This window comes from Schistocerca americana, chromosome 2, assembly GCF_021461395.2.
Source record: "Schistocerca americana isolate TAMUIC-IGC-003095 chromosome 2, iqSchAmer2.1, whole genome shotgun sequence".
Taxonomy (NCBI): domain Eukaryota; kingdom Metazoa; phylum Arthropoda; class Insecta; order Orthoptera; family Acrididae; genus Schistocerca; species Schistocerca americana.
Genome location: NC_060120.1, coordinates 816,112,451 through 816,125,850, shown reverse-complemented (window position 1 = coordinate 816,125,850; position 13,400 = coordinate 816,112,451). Strand labels below are relative to the sequence as shown.

The 13,400-nt window shown below is 37.8% G+C and overlaps 1 protein-coding gene across 3 annotated transcripts in view; it reads right to left on the bottom strand.

Moving 5' to 3' along the window:
* Nucleotides 1–11,369, bottom strand: part of LOC124595396 (NADP-dependent malic enzyme) — a 68,162-nt gene extending 56,793 nt beyond the window's left edge. For all 3 annotated transcript variants that reach the window (XM_047134122.1, XM_047134123.1, XM_047134121.1), the window contains exons 1-2: nucleotides 11,236–11,369; nucleotides 9,557–9,725 (exon numbers count right to left, since the gene is read on the bottom strand). In XM_047134122.1, the coding sequence (XP_046990078.1) occupies nucleotides 9,557–9,725; nucleotides 11,236–11,264 (198 nt within the window). In that variant the 5' untranslated portion in view covers nucleotides 11,265–11,369. The remainder of the gene's footprint in view (nucleotides 1–9,556; nucleotides 9,726–11,235) is intronic.
* Between the last annotated feature and the right edge of the window lie 2,031 nt (nucleotides 11,370–13,400).

Sequence of the window (13,400 nt, the reverse complement as noted above, 5' to 3'; positions counted from 1 at the left end):
TACTAAAAATTTCCATAGTAGCACTTCCTGCTCTGATTTGTTCCCATGTCACAGTCTTTACTCTGTTATATAGTAAGTCGTATCTTCCCTTCCTGACCAGTTCTTCAATTTCATCACATTACTCTTTTAGCCATTTTTTCCTAGCCTGCTCTGTTTCTCTTCGCAGTTCGTTATTTAACCTTCGGTATATCTTTCTTGCATCTTCAGTGTTCTTGTTTTTCAATTTTCTTCTCTCCTCCATCTTGGAAATCATTTCTTGTGTGACCCATGGTTTTTTTTGACCTTTTACATATCCTATATTTTGCTGTCCTGCTTTAATGATTCCTTCTTTCAGCATATTCCAGTACTCGTTGGCATTATCAGGTGCTTCTTTGTCTCGTAATGTGTTTAGAAAGTCCCGAGACAGCATTTCTGTAATTTGTTCTTTGTTGGACCTTATCTTCTCTAGATCCCACTTCTTCACCATTGTCGCCTTTTTCAGTTTTTTCATTCTTATTTCTATTTCTGCCATAAGTAAGTTGTGGTCACTATTAATATCTGCACCTTCTTGATTCCATTCCTGTATCTTTCTTCTACCAGTATAAAATTGATTTGGTTTCTATATTTATCCCCCAGTGATTTCCAAGTGTAGAGCCTCCTCTTATGGTTCTTGAACCATGTGTTTGCCGCTATCAGCTGCCCTTCCCTGCAGAAGTCAATTAACCATTCACCTCTGTCATTTCTCTTTCCAAGACCATGACTGCCTACTATGTTTCCCTCTTTCCCTTCTCCCACAATGGCGTTCCAGTCTCCCATTACTATTTTGCAGCATTTTTTATTTTCGTCCATTATTCTCTCTATTACATTGTACGTTTCCTCTACAATTTGGTCATCATGTTCTGAAGTTGGCATATACACCTGGACAATCAGTAAATCTTTTTGTGCTCCTTTCAGCCTTACACCAATAACCCAGTCACTTGCACAGTCTACATACTCCACACATTTAGCCAATTCCTTTGTCATAATCATTCCTACTCCATTAATTCCTTTTACTTCTACTCCTGAGTAGTAGAATACATATTCATCTGACTGCAGCTCTCCATGCCCATTCCATCTTACCTCAGCAACTCCTACGAGGTCCATATGATTCTTTTCCATCTCTCTTTTAAGGTTTTCTAGTTTTCCTGCTTGTAGCAGAGTTCTGACATTCCAGGTACCAATTCTCGTTTTGATTTTTTGCCTCCTTTCAAGATGTCCCCCCGGAGATCCGAATGGGGGACTATTTTACCTCCAGACACTGATTTAACATGAGAGGAAGCCATTTTTTGTGCATAAAATGGAGACTGCATTATGCAGGGAAGATAATCTGCGGTGGTATTCCGTTGCCTTCCGCAGTTCTGGAGGCCGCCCCTAACATGGGATTCAGACGCCTTTTGCAGCCGCCCGCTCCGGGTCAGACGCTGCATGAGAAGTATAGGTTGGAAAATGAAAGACCCCTAGCCCTCGAAACCCAATATGCAAAGCAAATAATGTATACTACATCATTTATAGGTAGCTGGTATACATACATTCAAGGAATATTAGTGAGACAATGATGTATTGACAAGTTACGTAGCAGTGACTTATCAGCAGGGCCTAAAGTTGCAGGTTTTTTAACCTTACAGAACCCAAAATGTGTTAAATCATACTTAAAAGCCCAAAAGGGCTTTACAGAAAAAAAACTGCCTTTCAATAATTTTCTAAACCAATACTAAAGAAAATTAATAATGTGAATTTGAGCATATTACAAAATGACATGCTAAATCAATTTATACACCAGCACTGCACTGAAATCGAGAATGTGTATGGTGCAGTGGTGCTCATCTTGAGAATTTAATAATATTTCAGCATACTGCTGCATAGGTGACACTTTTTGTAGTTCGAAAGGTACAAGAAATATACCCCACACAAAACAATGCTGTTGATGACGTGTCACTTGGAGAATATGTACATTCTGCTGCACTGGGACGAACAAAGCTAGCCTTTCATTAAATGCCATCAGACAATAGATAACATATATTAATGGCACAAATTTTTGGGGTAATTCATCACTGAGGACTAAAGTATTTATTGCACAAAAGCGTGTAATCAGAATAATAGCTAGAGTCCACTGAAGATCATCCTGCAGCCATTTATTTAAGGATCTAGGGATATTCACAGTAGCTTCTCAGTATATACACTCTCTTATGAAATTTGTTATTAACAACCAAACCCAATTCAAAAGTAATAGCAGTGTGCATAACTACAATACTAGGAGAAAGGATGATCTTCACTATTCAAGATTAAATCTAACTTTGGCACAGAAAGGGGTGAATTATACTGCCACTAAAGTCTTTGGTCACTTACCAAATAGTATCAAAAGTCTGACAGATAAACAACAAGTATTTAAGAAGAAATTAAAAGAATGTCTGAATGACAACTCCTCCTACTCCATAGAGGAATTTTTAGATATAAATTAAGAAAAAAAAAAAAAGAAAAAACCAAACAAAAAAATATAAAAAAACTAAAGAAAAACAAAAATAAAAAAGTTGTTATATTAACTTAATTATGTTGTTAAATTAACTTAATTACGTCATGTATTGGAAAATGTGACTCGTTCCACATCATTACGAAATATCGTATTCAGGATCCATGGAACTAGTATTAATCTAATCTACACGTATGTCTAAAAACCCCCCATGAACCATGGACCTTGCCGTTGGTGGGGAGGCTTGCGTGCCTCAGCGATACAGATGGCCGTACCGTAGGTGCAACCACAACGGAGGGGTATCTGTTGAGAGGCCAGACAAACATGTGGCTCCTGAAGAGGGGCAGCAGCCTTTTCAGTAGTTGCAGGGGCAACAGTCTGGATGATTGACTGATCTGGCCTTGTAACATTAACCAAAACAGCCTTGCTGTGCTGGTACTGCGAACGGCTGAAAGCAAGGGGAAACTACAGCCGCAATTTTTCCCGAGGACATGCAGCTTTACTGTATGATTAAATGATGATGGCATCCTCTTGGGTAAAATATTTCGGAGGTAAAATAGTCCCCCATTCGGATCTCCGGGCGGGGACTACTCAAGAGAACATCATTATCAGGAGAAAGAAAACTGGCATTCTACGGATCGGAGCATGGAATGTCAGATCCCTTAATCGGGCAGGTAGGTTAGAAAATTTAAAAAGGGAAATGGATAGGTTAAAGTTAGATATAGTGGGAATTAGTGAAGTTCGGTGGCAGGAGGAACAAGACTTTTGGTCAGGTGATTACAGGGTTATAAATACAAAATCAAATAGGGGTAATGCAGGAGTAGGTTTAATAATGAATAAAAAAATAGGAGTGTGGGTTAGCTACTACAAACAGCATAGTGAACGCATTATTGTGGCCAAGATAGACACGAAGCCCACGCCTACTACAGTAGTACAAGTTTATATGCCAACTAGCTCTGCAGATGATGAAGAAATTGATGAAATGTATGATGAGATAAAAAATTATTCAGGTAGTGAAGAGAGATGAAAATTTAATAGTCATGGGTGACTGGAATTCGACAGTGGGAAAAGGAAGAGAAGGAAACGTAGTAGGTGAATATGGATTTGGGCTAAGAAATGAAAGAGGAAGCCACCTGGGAGAATTTTGCACATAGCATAACTTAATCATAGCTAACACTTGGTTCAAGAATCGTAAAAGAAGGTTGTATACATGGAAGAAGCCTGGAGATACTGACAGGTTTCAGATAGATTATATAATGATAAGACAAGAGATTTAGGAACCAGGTTTTAAATTGTAAGTCATTTCCAGGGGCAGATGTGGACTCTGACCACAATCTATTGGTTATGAACTGTAGATTAAAACTAAAGAAACTGCAAAAAGGTGGGAATTTAAGGGGATGGGACCTGGATAAACTGACAGAACCAGAGGTTGTAGAGAGTTTCAGGGAGAGCATAAGGGAACAACTGACAAGAATGGGGGAAAGAAATACAGAAGAAGAAGAATGGGTAGTTTTTAGAGATGAAATAGTGAAGGCAGCAGAGGATCAAGTAGGTAAAAAGACGAGGGCTAACAGAAATCCTTGGGTAACAGAAGAGATACTGAATTTAATTGATGAAAGGAGAAAATACAAAAATGCAGTAAAAAAAGCAGTCAAAAAGCCCTGACAAAACCCTACCACTTCGTGAGCAAGACGTACGAGACAGGCAGAATACCTTCAGACTTCAAGAAGAATATTATAATTCAAATCTCAAAGAAAGCAGGGGTTGACAGATGTGAAAATTACCGAACTATCAGTTTAATAATATACTAAATATAATAAAATACTAACACGAATTCTTTACAGAAGATTGGAAAAACTGGTAGAAGCCGACCTCGGGGAAGATCAGTTTGGATTCCGTAGAAATATTGGAACAGGTGAGGCAATACTGACCCTACGACTTATCTTAGAAAATAGATTAAGGAAAGGCAAACCTATGTTTCTAGCATTTGTAGACTTAGCAAAAGCTTTTGACAATGTTGACTGGAATACTCTCTTTCAAATTCTGAAGGTGGCAGGGGTAAAATACAGGGAGTGAAAGGCAATTTACAATTTGTACAGAAACCAGATGGCAATTATAAGAGTCGAGGCGCATGAAAGGGAAGCAGTGGTTGGGAAGGGAGTGAGACAGGGTTTTAGCTTATGTTATTCAATCTGTATATTGAACAAGCAGTAAAGGAAACAAAAGAAAAATTCGGAGTAGGTATTAAAATCCATGGAGAAGAAATAAAAACCTTAAGGTTAATTGATGACATTGCAATTCTGTCAGAGACGGCAAAGGACTTGGAAGAGCAGTTGAACGCAATGGACAGTGTCTTGAAAGAAGGATTTAAGATGAACATCAACAAAAGCAAAACGAGGATAATGGAATGTAGTCGAATTAAGTCGGATGATGCTGAGGGAATTAGATTAGTAAAGGAGTTTTGCTATTTGGGGAGCAAAATAATTGATGATGGTCGAAGCAGAGAAGATATAAAATGTAGACTGGCAACGGCACGGGAAGTGTTTCTGAAGAAGAGAAATTTGTTAACATCGAGTATAGATTTAAGTGTCAGGAAATCGTTTCTGAAAGAATTTGTATGGAGCGTAGCCATGTACGGAAGTGAAACATGGACGATAAATAGTTTGGACAAGAAGAGAATAGAAGCTTTCGAAATGTGGTGCTACAGTAAAATGATGAAGATTAGATGGGTAGAGGAGGTATTGAACAGAATTGGGGAGAAGAGGAGTTTGTGGCACAACTTGACTAGAAGACGAGATCGGTTGGCAGGACATGTTCTGAGGCATCAAGGGATCACCAATTTAGTATTGGAGGGCAGTGTGGAGGGTAAAATCGTAAAGCGAGACCAAGAGATGAATACACTAAGCAGATTCAGAGGGATGTATGCTGCAGATGAAGAAGCTTGCACAGGATAGAGTAGCATGGAGAGCTGCATCAAACCAGTCTCAGGACTGAAGACCAAAACAACAACATGTCTATGACAATAATTTTGCAGTTACAAAGTAGAGATGCGTGGTGTGTTGACTCGCACTGAATAGCAAACTAAGCATATTTCTGTCATACCTAACAGAAAATTTCCAAAGTTGATCTTTTTATGGCAATGGGTTGGGAAAGTCTCCAATTTTGCGACTGAGTAATATTTTGCTAAGCCTTTCAACAACAAGTAACCAAACAGAGGCCATCCTCAGACATTTACTGACTACTGGCACCAATGAATTAATACTGCAGAAGAAATTCAAACTAGCACTTTTCATTTATTGTAAAGAAGAACTGATGGAACATTCAGTTAACATTATAGGTTACTTTTATCATTTATTTCATCTACCACTCTGTGCTAGTCTTGTTCCCTTGAATTTTCAAATTGAAAGATACAATCAGTTTTCCAACAAGCGTATGCAATTCAACTGAAGCTGACATTTCATTTCACATGATCTTGTTTCATTGTTGTATTACTGCCATCTTCTTAGAGTAACAATTTCTTCAACACAAAGAACCCAAAGCTCACATTACAAGTGTCACTAGGAAGAAGAACAAAAACCAGACTCAACCAATGATCTCCTCTATGTCAAATCGCACTGGGGACAGCTTTAATCTAAGCTTGTGTGAGGCTTTAATGTCAGCTAATGTGCCCTGAAACATGCTTAAGAACTCCTTTTTTGGGCTTCCTAGAGAATATCAGCAGGCTGCAATACATCAGGGGCAGTCAACACTGCGCAAAAATTATCAGTAACACGGGTACGAAATGGCTATTGCCGATATTAAAACAGACACTTGGGACCACTATATCCGGCTTTCAGTCAATGAAACCAGTGACAGTTGTGGCAAATTTGTAGACAATGTTGTTGGGGAAATCAGACTCCATGGCAACAGGAAAACCTCACACTTACTCCAATGTAAAGAATTGGAGAAGACAAACCACAATATTGTAACAAGCCCAGGAAAGACGGGGGGATGAGAAATTTTTGCAGTTGGCAATAGACTGTGCTGCCTATGTCAAAAGCGGGAGCAGTAATGAGATAATTGAAGAGTTGTGCCAAAGACAGTCACAAACGACACTCCAAGCAATTTGAGTTTTGTCAATGGTTATGTTTCTAACCAACAGATTACAACAGTACTGGGTACTACACATTGAAGCTTGAATAGTTTGGCTCATACATCTATACATTTGTTACACTCAGCTTAATTGAGCGGCCCAGATGTCTCATGTTTGGCTACTTTTTCGTCATAGAGTGCCAGCTCACACCTGTCATAAATGCAGTTTTTAAGGTTGGTTGGTTTTGGGGAAGGGGACCAAACAGCGAGGTCATTGGTCCCATGGGGTTAGGGAAGGATGGAGAAGAAAGTCAGCTGCGCCCTTTCAAAGGAACCATCCCGGCATTTGCCTGAAGCGATTTAGGGAAATCATGGGATCGAACCATCATCCTCCCGAATGCGAGTCCAGTGTGCTAGCCACTCGCAGTTTTTAAGCTGAAATAAAATATTAAAGAAACAATGCAGGCAACTATTGCGGTGAAATTTAAAATATTGAGTCCCTCACATTGATTTATAATTTGAACAAATAGCTTATTTCTATTTTTCACTATATTCACTAAATACTTAAAATGCAGTCTGAGGGCCTTTAACAACAGATGCTAGAACACATATCACGATCACGGCACCCGACAGTCTGTTCAAAATTCACAATATACACTCTTGTCTGTTGTCCTAAACCACTATATTGTGCTCCACTTGATTGCTTTTGAATGTCGCTACATACATAATTGTCCGCAAACATGGCTATCAACCCACTACTACCCCCAGATGTGCGAAACGTCCAGCTCTCAGCGTCACTCAGGACCAACTCTCCTGTCATCAAAGACGGCTGCCCTATCCACCCTCGGACCGACTGCCTAATTCAAAACAATGTTTGACAAAAATTATGAATATTCTAAAACTAAACAAAAAAACATATATGCTATATTGAAAAATATGGAAATTTGCTGGGCAGTAACAATTTAAAGTCCAAATTTTTTGTATTTGCTACCTTTTTTCACAAATAATGTTCTTGTGACATGATTTTGCTTTTCCTGGATTTTCGAAACTAAACATAAATAAAGAAAAAAAAAGACATACTTAATTACTCATCTACCTCTTTAAACTTTAGAAAGACAGTTTCTCTCAGTCAAATGCTATATTCCAATCCCTTATTCAAAAATGGTACACACTATGCTAAATCTGCTATGATTGCTCGATGCAGCTCTACTAGCTGCAAAGTACACACTTAGTTCATATTAATCAGCCAAAGCATTGCCGAGATATTAGTTTTGAGCTTTCATAAATTTACAACAACAATAACTTTTAAACAATTACATATTTTTTTGGCGCGTCAAGATAATTTAGCTTCACACATTTTTCTGTCCATGAGTGCCAACTCACACCTCCGTGTCACTCTTAGTTCTGTTTTTAAAACAATAAACTGGTAGCCAAGATCGTAGGAATTTTTTTTATTCCATGATTACCGGTTTCAGCAAAACTAAAGCCGCCATCATCGGATCTTAGGACACATACAGGTTATAACATCAAGACAGACAATGGTGATAATAGCTGCCAATAACGCGCAGGCCTTACAAAATTGTCATACATAGCACACAGGTGCCCAAGAGATATGACATTATAAATTTTAAGTGTCTCCATTACACACAAGTGCAAGCTAGGCTCCAGTTCTGTTCAATATATATACCAATGACCAACCCGTAATCCCCAACAGCAGGAATTTCTTCTATGCTCATGATCTCACTCTGGCAGAAGATCTGTCAAAATACTACAGGATAAACCAGCTTAAATCAAACCCACCACAGACACAAGTGTATGCTTTTCATCTGAGAAGTACGGAAACCACCCACAAGTTAAAGATAGAATGGTCAGGGGTTAAATTGGAACCTGTGACACTCCAAAATACCTATGAATAACACTACAGATCTCTAATGTTCGAAACACACTTCATGAAATTCAAATCAAAAGTCTCCATCAGGAACAACCCACTGAGAAAACTGGCCAGATCACACTGGGGCAGCCAAGCCGAATCATCTGAATTTCTGTAATGGCATTATGCTACTCAGCTGCAGATTATGCCTGTCCTCTTTGGTATAACATGCCAAACAGGTGGCTATTCTCCTAAATGACACATATAGGACTACAACAGGCTGCTTGAAGTCAACTGCAGTCGAATTGGCCTACCACCTTGCAGTTATTGCACCACCTCCTGCTCGAAGCGAAATAGCAGCAAACAGAGAAAAGAATGAAACTGGAGCAGGAAAAGTGCAGTCCATGCATGGACAACAACCCTACTCACAATGACTATGGTCAAGGAAAAGTTTCCTCAGAATACTGGAGAAACTAATAACCACAGATGAAGAAGTCAGGCTGCAACTATGGATGACAGACATCCCACCCCTCTAGCTGGAAAATATTTTCCAAATCTTTGCACCCTCATCATGATGAGAAATGGCCAGTCTGGAAGTTCTTGAATAGTCTGAGGTCAGGAGTGGGCAGGTCACTGGCAACCTGACAAAATGGGGTACATTGAAGAAAACAAAACCCAATGTGACTGCAGGGAAGAACACATTATTCAACATATGCTTCAGTGTCTAGTATGTCCAGGGACCTCCACAGAAGACAGCCTTCACCAGGCAATTGAAAATGCTCCAGAAGTTGCCAAATTTTGGTCAAACATTTTATAAACTGTGTTGATCTGCCTATAACTGTATAAACTGTGTTTTGAGTAGGTTTCTGACATAATAGTAATAATAATAATAATAATAGTAATTCCTTTTTTCTTTGCAAAGGAAAGGCTTTTCTAATCAATTCTTTTAACCTATTATGTGAAAGGACCAATCACATCAAATACTTCAGTATGATCAGAACAGGCAGGTGACATACAGTTTAGATACACGTACACGCACAGTAGTTAGTGTTCTTCTTAAAGACACACATTATAGTAGGATTAAAAGTGCATTTTTTAAAAACTAGTTCCACCAATGACAATCATGTTACCTTGTTTAGCCTCGGATCTCGCAGGTGATCTATACCACGCACCATATTGGGACAAAGTTCATCACCAGTAACTTCATGGTACGCTCTCTGCAGAGCAGGTGCAGCTGTCCGTAAAACATCCTGTCTACTGAACCCACTTCCCAGGTGTAGTAGTCCAGGAAGGGACTCCCTATGAAAAATAATACTTCCCTTTATAAAATTAAAATTCATATGGCCTCAAACATGCAGTAAAAAAAACTTAATACACCTATGTTACACCTAGGCTAGCTGCAAAAACTCAACAGACTGGAGTAACAAGTATTGCTCAGCTCTACATTGTGGCTTAATGTAAAGGAAGTCGTGAAACATCAAAGCACTTAATTACAGAAATTAACCAAACAGTAGCAAATGCCTCTGGAAACAGGCAGGAAATTAAACTAACTTTGCTTGTTTCTGATCACCATAAATCCCAAGGGTGTTGGATTTTGAATATTTGCTAGTGAAAATAATACGACCACTTTTACGTAGGTACTAATGGCATTGACAACATACAACTGCAACAACATTAAGTGATATCACGTGAAAATGCACAGAACATTGCATTACAAGTTGGTCTCAGCTGAGTATGCTATATCCAAATGCTCCAGAAGTGAGAGATGGAAGAAACTAAATACCTAAAACATTAATGGTACAGTGTGGAAACTAGTCTCATACATGTACTAGGAACACTTGAAGGCAAAACTGTTCGCATTCTTCTATCATAGCAGCACCAGCTGAATTCGACTAACGCACGAGGAAGAAATAAAGGTATGATATGTTACAATGCGTTATCTGAAGCTTTCTCCAGCAATTACAGTGTGCAATTATTATCACCAGTTTGACAGATTTTTACTGCAGGATCCTACAGTATTTTTGCAATGCTTTTGCCACACACCGGTAAAATGAAATGAAAGAGTATCCAAAACAACAGTTTTTTCGTGGCAACTAGGAAAAAAGTGCAAAAATGAATCATTGCTTCGCCAATAATCAACTCCAATCAATGCAGCCGAATACTGCCGAGATATTAACACGCAAAGGTTAATTCTAAATAGGCTACGGTTCAGACTATCTGATGCATTCGTCAAGAGGCTGTTTGGTTAATGGTGAACAAATACGAAAAATTTGATGATATTAATCGGTTTATTTATATTTTAATGATGATTCCTATGTTATTATCACAAGATGACTGGTATTAGGAACGAAATATATAGGTCTGCAAAGAACACCGAACGTATTTTCATATAAAAGACGGGAAATTGTTTATGTCATTTGCAGTGCTTCCGACACTGAACCAACACAACAGCTGATCTCAAACTGTTATTTAGTTTCAGACGTCAGATTAGGTCTGTGCCGATATATACTGCCTACAAGTGATACACAAAAATGTAAATCTACTTCCTTTCAAGTGTCACGAATCGGGAATGGCATTGGAAATACTGAGGAAATTTTATGAAACATACAACAAAACCAAGGCGAAGAACTCCAGCTTTTTCGATCCTTACGGTAAAATAACTTTCTTTTTTTTAAAAAAAGTAGGTCTTCTATAATTTGACTGATGGGCCATCACTTTATTTTTGGATATTGGAATCATTCCAACGTTTTATTTATATGAACATAAACACAGCAAGAACCTAGCTAAGCGGTATTGTGACAATACTCACCTAAACACTCGTGGTATTATAGAAACCATATTATTTACGTTTACACCACTTACAACCTATACCGGCTTCCTCTCCTCTACTAACCCACCCACACCTCTGTAGTCAACACTGGAACTGATTTGTCAGTGGTTTCCTCAGATGGCACCATAGGTGATATCTCTGGAACCAATACAGTGGCGCTTTTTTAAATATGACGCAGGACGGTGTCGAAAAATTAACAATTACTTGTAGAGGGGATTCTCAAATCCCACGTTCAGCAAAGTTTGTGTTGTCAGAACGTCAAAGTGCAATACCGAATAGGGCGCAATTTCTTATTTAGAAAACTATAGCTGTCATTTATTTTTTAATTGCGGGGGTAAATAGTATCTATACAAAACGATCTTCTCTTCCAATGAAACCGTAATAGACCTACAGTTATCAGGAAAATAAGAGCTCCAGCGTCTACCAGTTTGGTAGGTAGGTGCGTAGTTGTACACCAGTTATAAATCGTGTAAGTTCTCATTTTCCGTGGATCATTTGCATGATAAATAATGATGTGGAATGATCATTTTACCTTCAAATAACAAATTAATTTGTAAATGCCGCTACATGCTGACAGTTTTATGATAAACAGATGTGCATTAGTAATTCTTACCCACTACCGTTTACAAATTACAATAACAGAAATTCTTCTACTGAATAGAAGGAGCTCTGACAGAGGAACTTCTCAGTTTATTTTTGAATTTTACTTTGCTGACTGCCAGACCCTTTATATTAATGGGCAAATGATCAAACATGTTGGTTGCAGAACTGTCTCCGCCCATAGGTTGGCACTGGACAGGATAACAAAGTGAGGTATGTTTGCCTCATTGAGCTACAACATGTAACGTATTGGAATTAAAATAAAGGCATTATTTACTATCAACAGTGTTTACACTGTGACTTTCAGACTGTTACCACCACTCACTCACTCCTCTGTGTGCATCTACACTACTCAACACTTTTAAGAACACAGTTAACCAATTCTTCTGTTACTGTACATATGCTTGTACCCATTACAATACTAGTGTCAGAAGAAGGAAATTGTGGGTTCAAGCTAACGTTTTTAAAAGTAAGCTCGACCTTACTTTGAAACTGAGCTTGAACCTACAGTTTCATTATACTATCCCAAATTTTAATTTCTAGCTGAATTTTCACATGAATAAAATATAAAAAATATGAATTTTGTAATTAAAATTATAAAAAATATAAATTTTGTTATATAATACTTACAAAATTGAGAGAAAAGAAATGAGAAGGATCTTTCTTCTTATATTTTCTTTTGTAGAAAAAATAGACTTTAACAAAATAAGGGAAATCGATTCAATGTATTATATTTTTATGTGTTCTACACCTTCTGTAATTCTTTGATTCTTAAGAACTGTTGTTCTTTCATCATAGAAAGGTACTTATATTACGATATCCATCTTTGCCATACTTATCTGTATGAAATACTTGAATACTTTTATTAAGGACAAAATAAATTTCGAACTAGGAATATAGTCTGTATATCTTGAATAAAAAACGTAAAATTGAATTCTACTTGAAAATTTACTATTCAAAATATAATTTTTTCCACCTTAGCTCCTGTCTTGTTTGCAGAAATCCTGGGCCACGCTACAGAGGAATTTTCATAAATGCTCAGTATTGAGCGATATCCAAACCATGAAATTCCACTAGCAAACATTTCATGATTCATACCCAGTCACCTAATCCAATGAGCTATCAACGCTAGGCAGTATACGGTGCTTTAATTTTATATCTCATTTAGCATGAGCGTATTATCTTGTGACACCTAATTAGTCTGCATGCTGAAAGCCATGGCACTATCTATATCTCATTTCTTGTCACAGGCCTACTAGTCATTCACAGCTGCTCAGTTACTAACAGTATTCCAAATAGATCGATTTTCAAGCAAATGTTAACCAATTTAAAAATTTAAACTTAATCTACATAAGAAGCCATCCATAAGAGCCACCATAAAAATAACAATGTATAAAATTTTTCAATTCACAAATCTTCCCTTAATATTCTATGCTGAGTGTCATGTACTAAATTATTTTTACCATGTGTAACTACATATGCTAGAGTATCTACAAGAACATTTTCTTTAAAAGTTGTAACCAGTTTTGTTATCTTCTTCTGAC